This window comes from Brugia malayi (assembly GCF_000002995.4).
Source record: "Brugia malayi strain FR3 genome assembly, contig: Bm_074, whole genome shotgun sequence".
NCBI lineage: Eukaryota > Metazoa > Nematoda > Chromadorea > Rhabditida > Onchocercidae > Brugia > Brugia malayi.
In genome coordinates, this window is record NW_025062343.1 from 1 (window position 1) to 12338 (window position 12338).

The 12338-nt window shown below is 27.3% G+C and overlaps 3 protein-coding genes and 1 non-coding gene across 4 annotated transcripts; 1 reads left to right on the top strand and 3 right to left on the bottom strand.

Moving 5' to 3' along the window:
• Nucleotides 1-446: 446 nt before the first annotated feature.
• Bm17214 (Uncharacterized protein) lies at nt 447-1472 on the bottom strand (the record flags this gene model as incomplete). Its single annotated transcript, XM_043083013.1, has 3 exons — nt 447-675; nt 898-1002; nt 1207-1472. 3 exons carry the CDS (start codon nt 1470-1472, stop codon nt 447-449), a joined length of 600 nt encoding a protein of 199 aa, XP_042938947.1.
• Nucleotides 1473-2290: 818 nt separating this feature from the next.
• Nucleotides 2291-2866, bottom strand: Bma-emo-1.2 (Uncharacterized protein; the record flags this gene model as incomplete). Its single annotated transcript, XM_001892495.2, has 2 exons — nt 2291-2403; nt 2773-2866. 2 exons carry the CDS (start codon nt 2864-2866, stop codon nt 2291-2293), a joined length of 207 nt encoding a protein of 68 aa, XP_001892530.2.
• A 6428-nt stretch (nt 2867-9294) lies between these two features.
• Nucleotides 9295-11164, top strand: Bm17216 (Uncharacterized protein; the record flags this gene model as incomplete). The annotated part of the gene is made up of 3 exons (XM_043083014.1): nt 9295-9522; nt 10100-10691; nt 10971-11164. The coding sequence occupies 3 exons, from the start codon at nt 9295-9297 to the stop codon at nt 11162-11164; spliced, it is 1014 nt and encodes a 337-aa protein (XP_042938948.1).
• Bm16826 lies at nt 10651-10716 on the bottom strand. The gene has a single exon (XR_006228115.1). It is a non-coding gene; the product is annotated as a small nucleolar RNA Bm16826 (small nucleolar RNA).
• Nucleotides 11165-12338: the final 1174 nt, after the last annotated feature.

Consider the following 12338-nt stretch of genomic DNA (forward strand, 5'->3'; position numbering starts at 1 on the left):
CTGCTATTGAAATACATCAAAGAATTATTGATTTTAGAAATTCATATATTTTCTAAAATATAATTCGAAGATTTTTTGCTTTTATCGCGATAAATAAAACACATTAACTTCTCTGTGATATCTTTGATGATGTAAATAACACTCATAGCTCATTAGCTCAATTGTATAGCTTGTTTAGATTTTATTTGAATTTGGTAGCAATCCTAGCAGAATCTACAACATCAAATCAAGAATGGAGCATAATTCATGAATCAAACAAAAAAAATTCAACAATGAAATATTATGTAGACTAGATAACAACTAGTTTCATTTAAAGCAATATTAAAAGTTAACAAAAAAATAATAAATAATCTATATGAAATATAAATGAAAGGTACTTAATGTAACTTCTCTCTTTTTCATTTTTAATTTTCAAAACTTCAGGAATGATATCAATAAGCAGGAAATCATTTTCGACTCAACAATAATTGACTTATCTCAAAAGAAAGATCAGTTAAGCATTCTTCTAAATTAGTTGGTAATATTCCATTTACAATTTGAACATCATTGGTAATTACAATATCCCAATCAGTATAATCGTCGAGACCACACTCAGTCATTTGATCATCAATTCCCTTGATAAATACAAAACCACGCATTTCCCGGACTGGTAAAGTTGTTTCGATACGTAACAATCTGTAAATTATTAGACCTACGAAAAATGTTTTTTGCTTGCATAAAAATAAAAGAAAATTTCTAGGATAAATTTAACCTAATTAATCAAAAAAAAAAAAAAAAGAAAACAATGCCAATTAAGCTAATCTGAAAAAAATAACATTTTGTTCAACATATAAATTAATGATATAAATCATATTCTAATGAGAAATAATAATAGATGATTATATAAGATTATATAACCTTAAACGAGGACCACAATGTATCTTAAAAAATTCAACATCAGAAAGTCGTCGACAATCAGTCACAATTAATACATCAACTGAATTTGCTTTTGCTAAAACTTTCCTGAAAATGATTCAGTTATTCAATCTTTCATAAATATTTGAAGTTTAATTCCAGAAAAATTTCATCCATCAGAATTATATGTTTTTTTTTGTTTTTGTTTTTATCACATAAAAATAGAAGTAAAATCTAGGATTTTCTATTTTTATTTTTCTATTTTATTAATTGTTAAACAATATACGGAAGTAATTTTCCATTCCGATTAACCTGCAAAAATATCCAGAATCATGGCTTCGTATCCCTTCACCCCATGAAATCATATCTTGACGATATATCTCCTTGTACTGTGCATCATATTTCAATCGTTCAGCATCAATACCATTCAACTGGGCATATTCCTCTTTTAGTGGATAACTTATACCACAAATGATAACTTTATAACCAATTCTTTCTAACCGATTAGCCAACAAACTTCCAACAAAATCTTTACCACATTTTCGTTTACCAGAAAGGCAAATGACCACAGGCGTCATTTTCCTACAATAATTTTGATTAGATTTTCAAAAAAAAAAAAAATTATAAAACTCTCCTCTCATGTATTAACAGCAATTCTTATAATATTTAACAAATAATTCGACCATCACAGCATTACTACTCACCAGGTTTATCCGGTCCAAAAATGTTGTATACCTTTCGGTAGTGACCGGATTGTATATGTATATAAGATAGGATCATATAGCTTTTCCTGGAAGAGTTGAATGGGAAAGTTGAAATAATGACACTATTTACGTAGCATTCAACTACTACGACAGTTAAATACCAAAAGTAAGGAAAGCTAAGTTACCGCTTTTGTTGTTCAAAATACTTCAACTACAAAAAATGTTGCAATCCTCCACCAATCAAGGAAATAACCGCATCATTTCATTTGTTTCAGAGGAAAAATAACATGAAGGAAAAAGGAAGGTCTTAATTCTTCAATCATAAATCATCATCTTTATCAATAAATCTCCCATTTTTTATTTTGGGAAAGCAGCAAGTTATACCTCTCAGAATTTCGGTGTAAAAAAAAAAAAAAAACATTATTTAAAATTCATTAATTAAAAAAGTAGACAAAACGACTAACTTTACTGATTCGAAATAATTTATTTGAAATTTCAAACATCTATTTTAATCAATTCATCATTATATAACACAAACACTGTGAGAAAATAAAAAAAAAAGAAACAAAGATATGATACAACTGTCAAACACATTGTATAACATAAATTATTGGTAACTCTCGCATAGAATATCATTTTAATCACACTACTTCATTATATGTGTGTTTAATAAACCTATCAAAAAATTTATATTATCCGCCAACGATGATATTATTAATTGGAATGTGGATCAGCTTGACGAAGAAACCGATAAAACCCATTATGGCAAAACCAACTGCTGTTGCTACCGCAATTTTTTGATATTCTGAAACACTCATTTGCAGCCATTTGAAATAAAATTAGATATCAGTAATTCAATTTTACGGTATCATTAACGAATTTCAACCGCCTTATTCAACGCATTCACATTTAATACTATAGTTTATGATTAAAATAAAAATTTCCCAGCATCACCAAAAAAAAAAAACTGTATAATTTAAGGTTTTAGCAATGTTATGCCACGTCATCATTAATCAACAAAGACTATAATGTAAATGCACAGGAGTTAGCACTGTGTAAAAAATGCCAACAAACAATCCCCAAAACAGTAAATTAAATCAAACTGACACATACACCTCAAAGATCTGGATGAGAAATGTGATCAATTAAATCTAAGTCTATCTAAGTATATTACCTTTTCGATCTGGTTTTGTGCACCTTTTCACCAATCGAATTGAATCTTTCGCGAATTGTTTGCTTGGATCAATTAACGCTTGTAAATGGTCCATTAAAATGAGCTCTGAAAAAAAAAAAAAAAAAAAAATGCAGTGTAAAACAAACCTTCATCAATAAAAAATTCGCAAAAAAATCCAAGACTACAAGTTTTTAATTTTAGAAAAGCAGAAAACCAGAACTTTCGGCATTTCTTTAATATTTGCTAGTTCGAAGAAAGAGAGTATGAAGAAAGAGATAAAAGATGCTTCTTGAGAACCAAAACGCCTATTTACCCAATTTCCTATTGTTCAGTAACATAACAAAAAAGTGTTACCCCCCGCCCCCCTCAAAAAAAAAAAAAAACTCATAGTCTCATTTAATCAAACATTTGGGCATACTGGCTATAAACAGTGCAACAATTTCTTGCAAATCAAACTCGCAATTCATTCGTTTTACAGATTTCTCATGCAAACCAACTCACCCAAACAATCCACTTAACCGTCACCTACAGGAAACCAACCTGCCCAAACAATTCGCTCACCCACCACTAACCGGAAAACCAAACTGCTCAAACAACCTGCCTACCCTTCACTCACCGGGAAACCAACTTACCGACCCAAACAATCTGCTTAACCGCCACTCACCGGGAAACCAACTTACCCAAACAATCTGCTTAACCGCCACTCACCGGGAAACCAACTTACCCAAACAACCCGTACATCATCCTGCACCAAATACAAATACACTGATATTCATCGTTGCCACCTAGAAATTCACTCAAATTCCATTTCACAAGGTTTCAGGGGCGCAATGCCAAAAACCAATAAACTATTCGTAGACTATCTTATCATTCATCCTTATGCCCGCACCACACTATTTCATTTTTGCATTTCGTCTAATCTCATCCCTTTTACAGCCCTTTTACGCCACTCATTTTTGTTGTCTTGTCTATTCATACCTGTTTTTCCTCTCACTCTGTTATCTTTATGCTACAAATATTTTTCACTATTATTAAAAATACTTTTCATAAATCAAATTTGTTTAAAAAATTCAAATGATATCTTTTTTGTCTAATATTCTTTTTGCAATGCTTTTTATGCACACACTCGCACTCTCTGTCCTTCTTCCTATTTCGTACTCCCTTTTTTCTCTCTTTCTCTCAATGTTTTGGCTATTTATTCCATGCAATTCAGGAAAAACTACAAATGGACTTAGCTGTAGGATGTAAATTATCTTTTGCAGCTCTATTTCTTTCGTCAGAATTTATAAATTTGAGCTTATCATTGATAAGTGATAAATCGAAAAGGTTCAAAGTGTCTTTTTTAGCTCTGCCTAATTTTGGAAATTTTTGATAATTTGATATTTTAAAAATTTGATAATTTTGAACTCGTCATTGATAAATGATAAAGAGATGAAGTGTTATCTGTGATGATAATTGATAAGATAAGAAGATGTCGTTTACTGCATACTTATTAGTTTTTTATATATGAATTAATTTTATCAATATTCTGTTATTTTAAAATTAACAAATTAGTAAAATTATTAGAAAAATAAAATTCAGCACATTGTTTGAAATATTTTAAAATTGGTTAAATTGCTATAATTAATATATTAATTACAGAAACTGATTTTTTTAACTTTCCAATTTATTGAATAATTTTTCTTTTCATTTGAATTCAAAAAAAGCATATCTGAAGTTTTCATTTAATTTTTAAAATATATATTAAATAGGAATGCAGCACTATCTATTAAATTTTTATGATATAATTCTTATCTTTTGTTGTTTAGGTCAATTTTTATTGAACTTACAAAACTACTTTTTAGCAATTAGCAATAAATATCAAATTTCTTTTTGGATTTTTCACTTTTTAATTCTTTTCCTTTCTACTAATCATTTATGATAACTTATCATAAGTAATACTTTAGTTGGTTCTCCGTAATAAGGAATACTCCGCTTCATAGCACTATCATTTGTACCTAATTTTCCGAGCTAAATTATTTGAAAATTTCCATTTACAAAAAATTGAAAAAATATAACATTGATCAAAGAATGTTCCCGAATAATTGAAGATATCATCCAAGATTAATTTACAACTGACTTCTGGCTTTCATTTAATATGAAATTAATTAATCATTATCAAATATTCTCTTATTTGAATTTGAATAATTTACTTTTAGTTTATCTTTATTTCATTCCCTTAAATGCTTAGTAAGTGATCATTCGTCATCTTCAAAGATATCTGATTAAGCAAAAATTAATTTGAAAAATTTAAATTTTTTTATTTTTTTAAATTTTTTTTATTTTTTAAATTTTTTTTTTTTTTAAAAAATTTTTTTTTTTTTTTTTATTTTTTTTTAAATTTATAAAATTTAAATTTTTTTATTTTTTTTGTCCATGGTACTTCTGGTACCAGAAGTACCATGGACAATATCTAACAATTGCATTCCATCTGCTGAGTTGATGTCACTGCTTTTCTAGATTAGAAAGAAAATAACACCAAAATATCACTCATCATAAAAATTTCATTCCACGAGGCCAATATTTAATAGTTATTACTGAGGCATTTATTTTGAATCGAATAAAGTAACACTCCAAAAGGGAAAATAAACATTAACAGGGAAAACTATGCTGCAGAATAATTAATAGTCTCAAGGCAAATGAAAATTTTGACAAAATTTTGACTGGAATTATGTTGCAACGATTCTGCGTCCTTTCTGCATCGAGAATTAATGTAATTTGAGATGGAACGAGTGATAAAGTTGAGCAGTTATGAAAAACAGATACTGCGTTTAAAAGAGAAGAATGGTGCTATATCTGATGTCATGAATTTAAATTCGTTTTTTAGTTAAATGAATCAATTCGAACAATTACTGGGTTAATTCCAATGGTTACGTTGATATTAAAAAGATAATGAAACAACAGCCGAATGTTGTGGAATTTTACAAATATCCACTAGAAAAATTCATTATATTTATCTTATTTAATCTAAATGTGATATAGGCATCATCAATTTGACTTGGAACTTGAATATGATCTAATTAATTTTACGATGTGACTGAATATGCTTCGCACTGATTTGTTTTATACAGAAACCTAGAGAGATTCACTTAAACAGGAGAATTTCTTTATCAAATTGCATTTAAATAAAGCACTTCCTGCAATCTAAAAATATAATTTCAATTTCATTATTTTCTATGAAATTAAAATTTCATCTTCCCCACCAACAACTCCGCACCAATTACTTGATGCGGCTAAATCAGAAGTAGTTACTTGCATCACATAAAATTTGTTATAATGATTAATTCACAGTGTCAGATTATAGAAGTGAATTGACTGTTAAATTCTTGTTATGATTCATTTGTATGTTTACCAAATGGACTGAGAAGCATAAAACATTTCAAATATTATCCGCAGATAATATAAATCAGTACAACAAAACTTGTAAGCCAGAATTTAAATAATAATTAGTTTCTTTCGTCAATTAAATTGACCTTTATCATTATCATTCGATTGCATGAAAGAATATGAAAATTTGAAGTTCTTTTTTTTTAATAAATCTGTTGAAAGAACTTCTTCTGTTGTATAATTTTTACTATTACTATTAACATATACGTAACATTTAGATAAATAAGTATGATTCTATTTTTTTAAATTCTCGTAATTTCATTCACTTTGGTTAAAATTAAAAATATTCCAGAAGAGCCGTTATTTATGCTATAATTCAAAGCTTGTAATATTATAAAAAAACTATCAGAACAAATATCACTCAATTCAATAACTATTGTTATTGCTGCCATATTTAATATGTGCATTAGGATGACAATCTTTGATCCATCTTCTCTTTAAAGTTAGAAAAAGAAGCTCGAGAAATGAAACAAGAATGCACAACAAGGTTTAACGAATCAAATGTCATGATTTTCGATCATTTTTCAGAGCAGATTCAGACACATAGTATTCCTTTCACTTAATTATAATTTTATCCATTTCAACTGCTTGACCACTGAGAACGGCAAATTGTAGTGATTCAAACACTTCTAGAAGTGAAATTTTCTTAGAAAGAAATTACGCATCATTAGTAATATAATAGGCTTACCGCAAGTAAGTTTTAAAATGAATGTTTTGGAATTTTGAGATTTCAAGTAATGAGAAAAAAAGAATTAGCATGAAATTGATTAAATTTACAAATTTCCAGTCATTTCAATTATACGGTAATACTTTGTCCTTCATGAACAATTTTTAGAACAAACTTTGAAGTGCAAAGTTCTTTTAATAACTGACTGTGCATTTTCAACTTTCTTCTATTAAAAATATCAGCTATTCAATCTTAAGTAACGTCTAACCTCGTTTGTATCTATGCCATTGTTCTCGTTCCATAGATCTGGAAGCTTCATTAAGTTCAAAAACAGTTCGATGTTGACAGTGATGAATGATCATCGGTGACTGCAAATTTTCAATATCACCATTAGTAATACGACCGGTTATTCGATAAGTTCGCCTGATAACTGCTGGATTGTTATAATGTCCCTTCTGTAATCAAAAATTTGAAGTAAAAAATAATATGCTCTCATTGGAAATGTTGAAAAAATATATACATATATTAAAAGAAAAAAATAGAGCTTCATGAAATCTTTGAACAATTATCATCGATTAATGAATCATTTATCTCACCATTAATTAAAGAGATTGTAAAATACTCCAGAACTTCATGTAACAATAAAATTCACTTTTATTGCTAAAAGAAAAGAAAAATAAACAAGCTATAGTGTGTTAATACTAGCTAGTAAAAAATTAAATCTATCACTTTATTTCATTTGGGAATTATCTTATGCTTACATTTCAATTAATCTTTAAAATTTTTAGCTCAAAATAAACATATTAAGATATAATTAACTAACTTATTATCACTCGCAAATTTTTAATTACAATTGTTCAGTATATAAAAATGAGACAATAATGAGAAAAAATTTTTTATGGAGGAAAAAAAATGCTATTTTGGATAAGTATGTGATACATGGTAATGAATGTTACTGATAAGATGTTGAACTCATTCTCAAAATGTTAATTTTTAGATACCATCACAAGAAGAAATCGATTTATTTCATGATTGGTGAACCAATGGATTTGAAAATCTCAAATCATATTAATCGTTATTTATGTTAAACTTCATTCCAATAATTAGACAAAAATTATTGAATTTCAATGAATAATACTAAATAAATATTTCAGTAATTACTAAATAATTATTTAATTAATAATTATCGAATGATCTCAGTGATTATTTTAATGAATAATTTTAATAATTATCGATGACGATTATTTCAATAATTATCAAATTTTTTCTTCAATATTACGAATAATTAGTAAATTTTATATGTGTTTACATTGCATGTAATTGAATAAATAATTGCAAAATACACAGATTTAACATCTAAAACAAACAGAAATAACAAATCAGAAGCATTTGATATATTTTACCTCGTTTTTTATTGGAAATAATTTAATTATCTAATCTAATTAACTATCAAACTTAACTAATTTGAAAGTCAAAACGACAAAATTTAAATCAAATATTTAACAAATTTAACAATTTAAGTGCGGTTTTAATAATTATTTCTAATAATTTTATATTTATTACTAAATATAAAAAAAGTAGCCAATGATTTGATTAATTGACAATTTCGATGAAATCACATCCTGAAAAAATTACATCCTGAAAGTTTTTCTTTTCCAAGATTTTATAAAATTTAATTGCAGTTTGAAAAAGTATTCATTTTTATCAAATTTAGTTGCGCTTGGAAAAATTACTTTGAATGAAAGAAAAAAGTATATAATCTGTGGCATATTATATTTGTTTTATTTATTTATTATTATAAGGAAAAAAAAAAGCAATTATTTATTGTGAAAGTAAAAATTAGTATCACAAAATCATTTATTTTTTGTAGCAGCAATTAATTTCTAATCGGTCATGCAAAAAAAAATAGCAGGTGGTTAGCTTTCTTTGCTGCATGCTTTTTTTGCTAACTACGCGCAACTGCATGCTTTTTTTATTGAGCATATTTATTGTACATTTTGATATAAAACTCATTGTTAAACTATTAATTTTATTTGAGTGATATTATTTTGCTTATTGCCTGCTTTTTTTTTCATCTTTTTTTAAAAGTTAGTTCTATTTGCTTTAGTAATTTATTGCTATAATTATTGCTTGTGTTGAAAGAAATTTTTTTAGTTCATAAATTTTCATTGAAATTATGTCCTTTCATCTTTTTTAAAATGCCTCTCAACACAATAAATTTTCCCATTTTTTTAAATACATTTTTTGCATATGCAAATTTTTCAAAAATTTTCTTTACTATAAATAATCATTTTATTATTTTATCAGTTAGTATTAGCTACAGGATCTGTTAGTGAAGAGTTCGCATAACCACTGGAAGTGTTAGTTTTGCAGACGATTAAAAAGAGTGTTATTCTAACAAGACTTTTTTAAAAAAAGAAAAAAAAAAAATGGAATCAAATTGTGCCATATGTTTGGAACAATTAAAATATCCGCTTGGAAGACCTGATAATTGTAAGCACAAATTCTGTTTTAAATGTATTCGCGATTGGTTAAAAAAGCGATCACAATGCCCACTTTGTGGTGGAGAGCCAAAATATCTAATTAAAATTGAAGAAACAAACAATGAAAGAAAAGTGCCAGTAAAAAAAAGAACAAAGGAACAATTTGAAAATGAGGTTATCAGTGTTATCATTAATATATCATCACTATGAAATATTTTAATTTGATTGTCTATATCATTAATTTTTTTAAACTTATTTAACATGATGATTGTTATTATTATAGTGAAATGGTCCTTTGTTTGATTAATTAAATATTTTAAACAATTTTTCCGGACACGGTCATGAAAATATTCCAGTTTACCTTTCTTTATATAAAGATTCTAGTCTAGGACCATATATGAAATTTTTAACCTAGAATTTACCAAGCAGTTAAAATTAAGCTTTTAAATCAGAAGAAATTTGATTGAATTGGAGGAAAGGTGAAAATTCATAATGTTATTCTGTATAAACAGAAGTCTTTCAAGCTTCATTGTAATTTTTTAAAAAATTTGAATTTCAAATCTATCCTTTAGAGTCTTATCCCTTTTGACATAATTCTGTTCTAAATTTTCAGAAAAAAGAAATATTACAATCATTTGTTGCAACATATTCTATAAAGAATTAACAATGTTACCATATTATTTGTTGTTAATTATTTTGAAATCTTTTTTCATTTTTGCTTAAAATTTTGCAAAATTTTTGAATTTTCAAGCTTCTTGCCCAAGAACAACTGGAAAATGATCAAGGCGGCCCTTCAAATGAAGATATTACCATTGAATATGCAAACTGCCGATCATGCAGAAGTTCAGATAATGAACATTTACTGCTACTCTGCGACGGAAACATTGGTCAAAATGCTGATGGTTCTACGATTCGCTGTAATGTCGCCTATCATTGCTATTGCTTACCGGAGAAACTGGAGCGAATCCCGGAAAATGACTGGTTTTGTCCATTCTGCGAAAACAAACCAGAAAATGCACAGCATTTTGTAGAACAAACAAATTTAAATGTTTCACGTTCAGAAGAAGCTGGTAGTAGTAGTTCAAGACAATTAAAGAATGAGACTGATGTATCGAAATGTCATCTAAGCGGATGTTTGGAGCAAGGTAATATGAAAATAGAAACTGGATGCAGCAAAATTAGAAATTCCGAATCAACGCTTATTCAAGATGCTTATGGTGATTCGGATACGGAAAGTGAATCAAGAGACTATAGTAATGAAAAGAGTGAATTATATTCAACAAGTGATGCAACTAGTGATGATTACGATGATAGCAACGAAATAACAGTCGAAAATACTGGCGGTAAGTTATCATATAGACGAAAATTAACAAACTATAATATTTTGATAATAAGATTACAACTCTTAAAAAATTAAAAATTTTAATACAGAAATAAGAATTACAAATCATTCTACCTGATATTTTACGTTTGCGTGCTATACGTAGATGAAATATACGTCGATGAGAACGTACAAATATACGAAATTAATATTTCTTCATTAAAAAACAAACAAGAAATTATAACTAAAGCTAGAATAGGAAAAAAAATATCGAATTTACTTATACATCATTAATATATAGGGACAAATTTTGATGTATTGGACGACAACGACGATGACGATGACAGTGATGATGGTGAGGATGATGATGATGATGATTGTAACGAATCGGATGAAACAGATTCTGAGCAAAAATTCCACCAAGCGATATTTCGCGATAATTACAGACGAAGAAGAGGAATGAAGCGTAATCAAGGAATTACATATCGCCGATAAAGTTGCAGAATTTATGACAAAGACGAAATGAAATTCTGGTAAAGCGGGAATATCAAAGACTGATACTAACACATCATCACTCTAGCTAACAGATCACTTCTATATAACAAATAATAATGATAATTTTAATAATTGCTGATGTACTTGATATACCATATGATTTTCTAACCAACTTACAATTTTACTTGTGATAATGCAATCAATGAATGTGTGAACTGAAATAAACTTATGCTAAAATCCAGAATTCCTATTACAATATTAACAGCGTTAATCTAAGTTACATTTGTTCATAAAAATTTTGAATCCGAATTTCATGAAATTATCACGTATAGTTCACATAGCGCTAAATTGTTACTGATGCTGTACTACTAGAAGTCATTCTCAACACATTGAAATCACAATATTAAGAAACTGAAATGATTTAAAAGAGAAATAAATACTTGTGTTAAAAAAACCACTTACGTCAGCTTATAATCACGTAATATATCCGTGATCTCTCGTAATGACGCAAACAAATTCATAATTTTGGCATGATATTTTCCGTTATACTATTTACTTTTTTTCCGAGCTAAATTATTTGAAAATTTCCATTTACAAAAAATTGAAAAAATATAACATTGATCAAAGAATGTTCCCGAATAATTGAAGATATCATCCAAGATTAATTTACAACTGACTTCTGGCTTTCATTTAATATGAAATTAATTAATCATTATCAAATATTCTCTTATTTGAATTTGAATAATTTACTTTTAGTTTATCTTTATTTCATTCCCTTAAATGCTTAGTAAGTGATCATTCGTCATCTTCAAAGATATCTGATTAAGCAAAAATTAATTTGAAAAATTTAAATTTTTTTATTTTTTTAAATTTTTTTTTTTTTTTTTTTTTTTTTTTTTTTTAAAAAATTTTTTTTTTTTTTTAAATTTTTTTTTAAATTTATAAAATTTAAATTTTTTTTTTTTTTTTTTTGTCCATGGTACTTCTGGTACCAGAAGTACCATGGACAATATCTAACAATTGCATTCCATCTGCTGAGTTGATGTCACTGCTTTTCTAGATTAGAAAGAAAATAACACCAAAATATCACTCATCATAAAAATTTCATTCCACGAGGCCAATATTTAATAGTTATTACTGAGGCATTTATTTTGAATCGAATAAAGTAACACTC